Source organism: Hordeum vulgare, chromosome 2H (genome assembly GCF_904849725.1).
Source record: "Hordeum vulgare subsp. vulgare chromosome 2H, MorexV3_pseudomolecules_assembly, whole genome shotgun sequence".
Lineage (NCBI taxonomy): Eukaryota > Viridiplantae > Streptophyta > Magnoliopsida > Poales > Poaceae > Hordeum > Hordeum vulgare.
Genome location: NC_058519.1, coordinates 633711129 through 633722247, shown reverse-complemented (window position 1 = coordinate 633722247; position 11119 = coordinate 633711129). Strand labels below are relative to the sequence as shown.

The 11119-nt window shown below is 44.6% G+C and overlaps 2 protein-coding genes across 2 annotated transcripts; both read left to right on the top strand.

Annotated features, from left to right (window-relative positions):
* Positions 1 to 218: 218 nt before the first annotated feature.
* Positions 219 to 1004, top strand: LOC123431027. The gene is made up of 2 exons (XM_045114847.1): positions 219 to 393; positions 496 to 1004. Exon 2 carries the CDS (start codon positions 527 to 529, stop codon positions 764 to 766), a length of 240 nt encoding a protein of 79 aa, XP_044970782.1. The 5' UTR covers positions 219 to 393; positions 496 to 526; the 3' UTR covers positions 767 to 1004.
* A 4831-nt stretch (positions 1005 to 5835) lies between these two features.
* Positions 5836 to 6577, top strand: LOC123431028. The gene is made up of 2 exons (XM_045114848.1): positions 5836 to 5877; positions 5985 to 6577. The coding sequence occupies exon 2, from the start codon at positions 6015 to 6017 to the stop codon at positions 6249 to 6251; it is 237 nt and encodes a 78-aa protein (XP_044970783.1). The 5' UTR covers positions 5836 to 5877; positions 5985 to 6014; the 3' UTR covers positions 6252 to 6577.
* The last annotated feature ends 4542 nt before the right edge of the window (positions 6578 to 11119 follow it).

Sequence of the window (11119 nt, the reverse complement as noted above, 5' to 3'; positions counted from 1 at the left end):
AACGCTGCATACATACACCTCACACCGGGACAGTGCGCGGCTGCGACGGCGCTACGTGGCTAGCGCTGGTGAAGCAGCTGCACCATCCATCCATATTCCCCACGCAATCCACGATATTATTCCTCGCGCTGATTTCATTTCCCATTGATCAGTGGTCATTATTCATCTCGTCAACTCGACGGCCGGTGTGGTTGTGTTTGTATGTCTGTCTTTTCCCTCCAATCAAGAGCTAGAGCCATTTCGTTCAGGTCGTTTTCTATGACCACGTCACCTCAACGGCTTTCCCGTTGCATGGTTCTATATATTTAACCACCACGGGTACCCACATCTATTCTCCTCTCCAATTCTATATGCATCTGCCCCAGCCACTTTGATCTGCCTCTTCCTGCTCAGGTATCATCTTGTTTCTGTCAACCATGCATGTCCAACATCCGGTTTGTAGAATTCAGCTAGTTCATCAACTGGCAACTTGTTTATTTTTTGCCTCTCTTGCAGGGAATTTGACCTGTGGGTGGGAGATCGATCGATGGTGATGATGGGGCAGCTGGGGAGGCTGGTGGACGGGCTCAGGTCCAAGATGAGGGCCGGCGTCGGCGGAAAGAAGAAGAAGGCGGCGGCGGCGGCGTACGAGCAGATGGGCAAGACGGACAGCATGAGGGTGGAGATCAAGAGCCGGCAGGCGCAGAAGCTCATCGCCAAGAACCTCGTCGCCGCCGACTCCATAGGCCGCAGGAGCAGGAACAAGCGCTTCTTCCTCGCCTTCTAGCTCTCCGGCCGTCTTCTTCCTGAAAAACAAGAGCTATGTCATGTCCTAACATGTGAGCTTTAGATAGTACGTATGGTTGCATAGTGATTGGTGAATGTAAAGAAACCGCAAGAAAGCAGCGCATACAGCACGAAGCTCTCTGCTACCACCTGTAACCACACATGCAGTACGTGATATGTAATATCTGTCTCACCCGTGAACTTGCTATTTAGCTTTCCGAAAAATCAACATTTGCAAACTGGGAATCTGGATCAATATGTGTTTGGTCAAAAATTGTACTATCAGTATATGTCATCAGCTCAACCTGTATGTCCGTACGTACAAGTACATGCTATATACATAAGTTGTTTCAGTCTTACAGATGGATTTGTGTTGTGTTCATTGGGTAAGCTGTTCCTTTCCGAGGACAAACTTGAAAAACAAATGAGATGAGCCCAGGAGGTACTACTGAAATAACACATGAATAACTGCGTATTGGTTTTTCACTTTTAAGGCACTCAATGAACCAAATTGACTGCCACTTGCAGTCAGTGAACCGAATTGACTGGCAGCTGCAGTTTACTGCGGCCACAAAACTGAAGCGGACTAGTGCGGCTGGACGCCACCAGTTTTTCCATCAGTCATATTGACTTTGCTCATATCTCCCCTATATATATATACTAGCAGTGTGCCCGCGCGATTGCAACGGATCCAAAGTAGAACAATACATGTTCACAAACTTGAAAGGAAAACATCTAGTTTTGGTATATATATCACTAAATATATATTACGTTTTACTCAAATATATTCCTCAGGCTGTTTTAATGAGACGAGGGATGGATGTGGTTGGTTTCAAGATACTAATGGACTTTTTGCAAATTGGAGCAAACTGGGGTATTGTTGCAAAACTGGCACAACTTACCTCACAATCATTAGATGCAGATCTGATGGTCAGGAATGACGGATGACAGACACACCATCATCATCAACTGGGTCTTTTATAGGAACAGATATCTTTACCTACTAATAAAGCAAATAGTGTTTCTTCCGTACGTCATCCAAATTGCCCTTAAAGTTGACTAAAATTACCCACCAATGCCACCTATAAGTCATAAAAAACGTTTCAAATAGGAAAATATTCGGACTGGGCCGGGCCATGTAGTCACCTCCTATATTACGGTCTGGGTGTTGGAAAAAGATGCAACACACCTGTTTGGGCCGGCCCATGCGTGGGCGCCTGTTTTTTTAGTTTAGTTTTTTTATTTTTCTTTTCAGTTCCATTTTGTTTTTCTACTTTAAATAATTTAGAACTTCAAACAACTTTTCTCAATTTTAAGAAACTGAGAATATCGAAATAATATATTCAAAAAAACATTCTTTTTTGAGAATTCAAAAACTACTCAGGAGTTTTGAAAAATGTTTGCATATAAAAAAATGTTTAAACTTTGAGAAAATGTCCATAAAATAAAAATCAACGATTTTAAACAAAAGTCCGTGTAAAAATCATAAAAACAGTTCGTGCCTCTGTTTTTAGTCTCATTTTTTATTTTCATTTTTCTGTTCCATTTTTTAGTTTAAGTAATTTAGAACTTTGAAAAACTTTTGCAATTTATAAAACTGGGAATCTTGAAATAAAAGTTTGAAGAAAAAATAAAATGTTTGTGAATTCAAAAAATGCTCAGGATTTTTGTAAAAATATTCGCATATTCAAAAATATGTTCATAATTTTGAGAACAGTGTTGGTGAAAACAATAAAAGTCCAGGATTTTGAAAAAAAAATTGTGTGTTATTTTTTGAGTGCAATTGAAAAAAATGTTTGCTAATTCAAAAAATGTTCATGCATTTTCAGAAATGTCCTAAAATTTTAAAGACATAATATGATCAGCACCATTGGAGATTATAATTATTCTTCTCCCGTTGCAACGCACGGGTCCTTTTCCTAGTAATAATAAAGCGCGCAGCGCTTCTGTCGCCCGTTGTCTGTCATTTTGCAGAAAAGCCCTTGCAGTTTCAGTTAATTAACCCGCAATCCAACTTTAAGTCCGTTTTCTGTCCTTTTGCAGAAAAGTCCTCACAGTTTTAGATAATCAACCCGCGGTCCATCTTTTAGTCAGTGCCGAACCGTTTTTTGCACTTTACAGAAAACTCCTTGATGTTTCAGGTAATCAACCAGCCGTCCTTATTTAAGTCAGCCGAAACCCTGACTTTTCAGTTAATCAATCCATATTTTATCTAAAATAAAATTATCCATATCTTTTAAACCGTAACTCCGATTTTAACATGTTATATATGAAATTTGATTGAAAAAATGTGTAGAATCTAAATAGGATGTTATTTTTAGCTGTTGAATACTTCTTAAATATTATTTTTGGTGCAAACTTAATCTGTAATGCACTGTCTTTTTTTTCTCTCTTTCCGACGACCATACGAATTGCAATAAATATCCATTAAATTAAAACCAAATTGAGAGGAAAGAAAACATCGTTAACCACACATGCACACCTTTGGAAAATCTCGTGGGGAGAAACAACATATTTCTCATCTTATTCCGAGTTATTGTACATTCAAACGCGTTTTCGTTGTGTGACCACTGAAAACATCGTCGACAACACAAATGTGCTAATATATTACGTTCAAAGCGTGTGTTATTTTCTCTTTCGTTGCAACGCACGGGCTTTTTTGCTAGTATCACTCATGTCTGATTTTTCTCTCATCTGACTTATCCATCGTCAGCCGCCGCCACCCCCTCCCTTTGAAACAAACACTTCTCCGCTTTTAAATATAAGTTTTTTTTAAAGATTTCACTATAAACTACATATGAATGTATATATAGACATATTTTAAAGAGTATATTTATTTATTTTGTCACGTATGTAGTAATGTAATCCATAACGAAATCTTTAAAAAGATTATATTTAGAAACGGAGAAAGTAGAAGCTTACGCAAGCCGTCATTGTATGCTCAATATATACCTACCTAATCCACTAATTCTGTTGGCTTTCATGAAAAGAGAAGTTTCATTATTATTTAAATAATGAGCCATTATACAGTTATGAAAATATACGAGGGGATTTGACCGTTATTTTCATACACCGACCAAAAAAACGCCACCGCAGTGTGGGTGTGACGCATCAAACGAAGTCGTACAGACGCTAAACAATTCGAACCAAGGATATGCTTTCCTCGTCCATCTTTAAAGCATTCACATCCGCGTTTTAAATCGGTATCAAACGCTCCAGTAAGCGGCTCGGTCATGGATCAGTCAAAAAATCCAACCCATCCAAACGCTTCAAATCGACCTCAAACTTTCATGATATCCGACATCCTTATATCCAGCCCAAATATAGTACGAATATAAAACGGCGCAGACGCGTCCTTGCGCATGTGTTGCGTCAATTTGGCCCACCATAGCAAGCCCACAAAATCCGCAACCAGATCGAACCCTACCCTCACTTCACTCCGGTATTCCCCGTCTTTTCTCCTCTTTTTCTCCAATACGTCAACTCCCGATCTCCAGCCAGCATGTTCAACACCGGCAGCAATTCTGACGACGACGACTCGAACGGATTCTTCCGCAATGTGGCCAGCGACGAGGACGATCGGGCCCTTCGAATCGTGCTGCAGACGTGGGTGGACAAGGGCACCAATTCTAGATCTTCTACTCCACCACCTGTCGCCCGTGACTGAAGCTCCGACACCGAAGTTGGACCTTCCTACCCCGCGCGTAACTCCGCGCGAGCGGCTCAATCGACGCCACCCCTCTCTCGAGCTCCTCCCCTTCGGTTGCTACTATGTATGGGCATAGGTGGGTTTTAGTGCCCACTCCACTAGCGCCATTGATGCGGACACAAAAGTTGAAGGCACGCAACACAATACGTGATAAGAAAAGGGCAAGGGAGATGGCAGCCGCGTCGGAGGCTGTCGCCATGTCCTCCCGCCGCCGCGACGGATTGTCGTGGTGCACGACGAGGAGAAGCGGCTCCTCGCTTGGGTCAATCGTCTTCACATACTACGGTGAAGCCGGACGTCGACGGGCTCCGGAGGAAGAACACTGAGGTGCTTCGGATAGGCCTGGATCAGTCCACACACGAGACTGCACAGGTGGTCAAGATCAACCGGAAGCAGGACAACATCGTCCGGAGGATGAAGGGCTACATCGTCCTCTCATCTTCGTCCGACGGCTCCGACTACCCACCTCAAGCCGTGGACGTTGGCGAATGGAAGGGCAAAAGGCTGATGTGGTGAACCTCCGTCGTCTCCGTCTTTATTTTTAAGTATTTGGTAATCTAGTTTAAACATGTCCATTATCTATATGAGTTGTGTGAGCTATGTCGATACTTTGAAATGTGTTGGTGATCGAAATGCGCATTTCTATGCCGGATTGGTGATCTATGTAGTTTCATTCACGTTGCATATTTTAGTATGCATATAATGTACGAATTTGAGAACCATGGATGTGGATGCCGGAATTTGAGGATTGCCCGGTCATTATCCGCGGACGCCTCCGTATATGATGCCGGATTTAGTGCACGCAGTTGTGGATGCTCTTAGGTAGTAAACGTTATCACTGTATGACGTTCGTGATCTGATTAAGCTACGATCATATATCACCTTGCAGTATTTTTCTGAAAGAATTACATTTTCGTTGCATTTGTTATTTGAGAAGGCCTGTGCGTCGACGGATGCACGGAACCTTATTAAATTTAGGTCGCATGCCTTCGTCTCTTCATCGAGCGGCGATGAGAAACACATGGGCCATGGCCTTCTTGATTAATTATGCATGCTAATTCAGACATTGCTTCCCCGGAAGCAGACCTCGCCACCATTAGCTAAGACCAATAGGACATCGTAACAGATCCGCCATGTGCAGGCTTGACTATGATCCACATTAATTGCATTGCCCTGTAACAGAAGTTGTCTTAACTTTTGGTGTCATTTTTTCTCATTTCGTTTCTTCCCTGCAAAAGAAAAGTCATTTCTTTTCAGGTCGTTTTCTATTGCTACGTGACCAACTCGACGGCTTTTCCGTTGCATGGTTCTATTTAACCACCACGGGTACCACCTGTATTCTCCTCCTCACTTCTGTATGCTTTTGCCCCAGCCAGTGCTTTGATCTGCCTCTTCCTCCTCAGGTATCTAGCTCTCGTTTCTGTCATCCATGTCCGATAGGGGTCTCACTTCCTCGTGCCGTAGCCGGTAGAATTCAGCAAATTTGCTTATTTTTTGTATATGTGTGAAGATTGTCTTCTTCCGGTGGGAAGGGAGATCCATGGTGATGATGGGGCAGCTGGGGAAGCTGGTCGACGGGCTCAGGTCCAAGATGCGGGCCGGCGTCGGCGGAAAGAAGGCGGCGGCGGCGGCGTACGAGCAGATGGGCAAGACGGACAGCATGAGGGTGGAGATCAAGAGCCGGCAGGCGCAGAAGCTCATCGCCAAGAACCTCGTCGCCGCCGACTCCATGGGCCGCCGCAGGAGCAGGAACAAGCGCTTCTTCCTCACCTTCTGATCACCAGAGCAAGCCGCCCGTCTTCTTCTTCTTCACAAAGAAGAGCTGTCCTGCCCATGTCCTAACCCGTGAGGCTTATTTAGTGCTAGGCTGTTGGCATAAATTGTATGAGTATGTGTCATTTGCTCAGCAGTACATGAGATGTATGTGTCCGTACGTACGTACAAGTACCAGGTGTATATACGTACAAGTTGTGTTCAGTCTTGCGGAATGGCTTTACGTACGGTTTCATTATGTAAGCTGTTCCTTTCCAAGGACAAACTTAAGAGAACATGTGACATGCGCCCAAGAAGTACAGCGGTGGAATACACATGAATACTTGTCCATTAATTGCCTTTTCACTCTTTACGCGTGCAGTCAGTGAACCAAAATGACTGCTACTTGCAGTTTATTACTATAGCCAATCCTGTTTTCCATCATCCATATTTGACTTTCCTCATGTCTGACCTTTTTTCTCATGTGGCCTATCCATCACCCCCTCCTTCTGAAAATAGAGACAGACTAGGCAAGCCACCATTATATGCTTTATACCCACCTAAAGGCATCTCCAACACGCATTGTCAAACCGCCCACAACCGTTCGGATTGAACGGTCCAGACAAACTTTGCCATCCAATAAGGTACCTTATCTATCCACTGATTGGGTCGGTCATCCGCTTCAGCAAACTGGATGCAAACAAGGGGGCATTCCAGGCATCCAGACCGCTGCCACATACGCATTCGTCAACAAGACCCACCCAAAAAGTTATCCGACGTCGGTTGCCGCGCATTTAAGCCGGTCAGCATCGCATTCACGCCCCGACGCCACGACCACAAGGACGGTCCATTCATGTCTGGCGTCATCGACACAACAGACTGCAAGAATAGGACATGGGATACCGTCATGGTTTGGATCCCGAAAGGGCCACACCCCATTTGTTATTCTTCCCCACCCCCCTTCACTTCTTAGGGCTCACGGCCAGTGATCTTGTTAGGCATGTGGAAGAAGGCAAGTGGGACACGGACGCCGCCACGGCCGAAAATCTTTTAGGCTAGGTTAAGAAAAAATCTCGTATGCTTTTGTTTAATTGAAATACATAAAAAATATAATAAATTTAATTCGGTTTAATTGAAAACTATTTGGTCTGCATAAAAATCAGTAGTATATATTCAAATTTACTATGAAATATATGGGGGTAAGGTTGGATAGCCGGCTCCTATATTACTGTCGGCAGACATGTCCAGGATATACGTATCCATTCTAGGGATCTGCGAAGGAGATGATCTGATCCATTGATTATGTGGGATTAGAGCCAAGGAGTTCCATTATATTTAGATGGTGAGCCATTGTGCAGTTATTTACGAAAGGATGCGTGATGGCTTGGCCATTATTTTTAAATGGTGATACACTGACCACGGCGACGCCACCGCAGTATGACGCATCGTACGGTGCCGTACAGCCAGTGTAAACCTGTTGAATTTCAAACCACGGATATGCTTTCATCATCCTGCGTGCATGCTCTAATTTTCGGAAGAATTAAATTTCGCTGCATTGTTATTTGGCGGATGCGCGAAACCCTGTTAAATTTGGCCGCAAGCATTTTGTCTCTGCGCCGAGAGACGGCGAGACACACATGCGCCATGGTGTTGTTTGATTAAATCTGGAGGCCAAATCTGACATTGCTTCTCCGAAAGGAGAGCAATACTCCGTTAAGTAAGACAGGACATGACATCACAGAAGCTTCACGTCTGACTTTCTTCCCATGTGGCCTATCCATTATACGCTCTAATCCCACCTGATCCATTAATTCAGTGGTCTTACAGCCAAAGAGCGTCATTATTTCTAGACTATGATGAGCCGTTATGCGGTTATGAAAAGATGCTACGCGATGGTTTGACCGTTATTTTTCATACACCGACTACAGCGACGCCATCGCAGCGTGACACATCGTACGGGTGCCGTACAGCCAGGAGGTGAAATGACTCATGGTTGAAAGACTCTGTGTAGTTACTCATATTAGACGAGAGCAAAATAAAGTTAGTCATGGCTTAGCGAATTTTGGTATGACGGAGGATCGCGCTGTTGTTTTGATCCAATCTTGTCCCGATGATATCCCACCCGCGGAAAAAAGGCCTAGTTTTACTGTCTTTGTTAATGCATGCAAACCGCGCAGGAAAAAAACAACAATCCAAGTGTGTTTTGGCTCTATTGTCAGGAGAAATATGGATATATAAAGTCTCAGTCAAGCCTTAGAGCATCTCTAGTGGATGGTGTATATGGAGGTGGATGCTAAACATACACGTTGCAAACAGAAAAATGCTTCACAGTGGAACATGTATACGGGCGTGGAAGTTATACACGTCCATCCACGAGGCTACTCCTTGTGTAAATAAACACGAGCCAGCCACGCTCGTGGAACTCGTGGCGCTGTGCGGGGCGGGGTGCGGGCGGGCTGCTGGCGGCTGGCGGGGTGCGGGCGGGCTGCTGGCGCCGCTGCGGCGGCGGGCTGCGGGCGGGGTGCGCGGCGCTGCGGCGGCGGGGTGCGGGCGGGCTGCTGGCGGCGCTGCGGCAGCGGGGTGCGGGCTGCTGGCGGCGCTGCGGCGGCGGGGTGCGGGCGGGCTGCTGGCGGCGCTGCGGCAGCGGGGTGCGGGCTGCTGGCGGCGCTGCGGCGGCGGGGTGCGCGGCGCTCCAGATCTGGCGACGGGAGGGGCAGGGCAGCGTCCTGGCAGAGGAGGACCGGCAGCCTGGGCAGAGGAGGGGCCGGCCGCCTGGGCAGAGGATCCCGTGCCCGCATCGCCAGCGCTCGAGCTCCTGATGCTCCCTGCTCCACCCGCTCGAGCTCGGCCTGCTGCAGGGCTTCGGCTCCGGGTACTCGCCGGAGACGAGGTTGGGGCCGTCGCTGTGGTGGCCCACCGGTCACCCTAGCGATGGGAATGGAACGAGGGAGGCACCCTCGAGTCCATGAACATCTTGGATGCCACGGGGAAGGCTGCCGGCGACGAGGGAGACGGTTGCAATGCGGCGAAGCTCCCCTGTCTTGTTCTCTGAACCTGTGTGCACTACTGAATCTCTTATCTTGCAGAGGGGGAAAGAATGAGAGGAATATACACGTCCTAATTTACACGTTCCACTGAAAAACTAGGACGTGTATAATTTCCACGCCGTGTATATGGACGTGTATATGAAGATATATACGTTTAAATATACACCATCCACTAAAGATGCTCTTACTAAGTGAAGAGTATACTCCCTATTAAAGTTGTACCAAAAGCTGCGTCATTTAATTTAGATTCGAGAGAGCAGCGACGAATCTTGGAAGAATCAAAATGAAATGTGTGTATAAAAAGTTAAAAACTCTTGATTCTTTGATTTAAATAAGGAGAATTTTTTATAAAATAGTAGTAAAAAATATCCATTTTTGAAGGGGAGGCTCGAGCCTGTCGAAGCCCCTTGCTAGATTCGTCACTACGAGAGAGTACTGTTTTTCGAAAGACTTCATTTTATCATAATTTATTTGAAAAGGAGGAGGGGGGGGGGGGGGGGATCACCTGTATGCGGACGGATGCGCGAAAACCTATTAAATTTGGCCGCATATCTTTCTCTCTGCATCAAGAGACGGCGAGACACACATGCGCCATGGTGTTCTTGATTAATTCTGGAGGACAAATCTGACATTGTTTCTCCGAAAGCAGACTCCGCTGCCCTTAGGTAAGACATGACAGAACATCACAGCAGATGCACCATGTGCAAGCTTGACTGTGATCCACACTTATTAATTAATTAATAGCCTTCTGTTGTTAAATCTTTCTTAATTACGAATTGATAGCCTCGAATGTGGATTTATTAACTGACGATCTAGTGTTCTTTAGTGAGGACATCAAGTACTCCTAGGATTTATAAGTTTGGTTGGATTGCCCTGTCACAGAGGTTGTCTTCAACTTTTGGTGGCATTTCTTTTTCTCCATACGCCTCCCAAATGAGAGTTGGGTTCCATTACTTTCCATAACAGAACAACAGTTCAAAATACAAACAAAGATGTCCGCATTTTGGTGGAATTTACAGCAACTTTGGTTGGGAGAAATTAGTGACAGGTGAATTCAAGGGGTACGAGGAAATATAATTCATTGCTAGGGAAGGAGGCCAATTCTCACGTATCTCTTCCATGTCTCCCCTTGTTAATTTTGGGATGTTACTTCCTCACAAATTCTCTTTACTAATTCCCATCACATGTTATGAAAAGGTGGTGGGGGTGAGATGAGGCACTTTGCTCTTTAGTTCATCTGATCAATGTATATATGCAATGCATTCGTTTCTGCTCTCCTAGATACCTCCTTCAGTTTATAAATGTAGAAACTAGAAAGACACTACTTGTTTTGTTATTATTCTTACATAGGTCTGAGTTAGCAGCGATAGGTTCTATTTTTTGAGATATTTTTTGTTATGCCAGAAGCATTTAAACAACATGCAATGTTACCCGCAAGAAAAAAACATGCAATAAAACAATCTTCTATGGCAATGCAATAGCATTTAACTTCTCTAGAAATGCACGAGTATTTAGCTAGTTTTGTCATAAAAAAAAACTTACTGTTTATCGCTTTTCATAAATGATGAGAAGAAAAAGAATCACATTTCTAGGATATTGTAAACTTGGAACACTTACCGTTTCAAAAAAAAAAATGGAACACTCACGATATAATGAAAATCTTACTACTTATGCAAAATTCTGCTAGTGGACTTTAAACACAAGCACAATTTTATCTATGTAGGAATTAATCCACCAACCTCTAAATTCTTGCTAGTGAATTTTTTTTATGCTACCAACCTCCAATTTAGTGGATCTCCTGGCGCAAGAAAATTCTGATGATACAGGCTCCCTAAACCCTTACCAC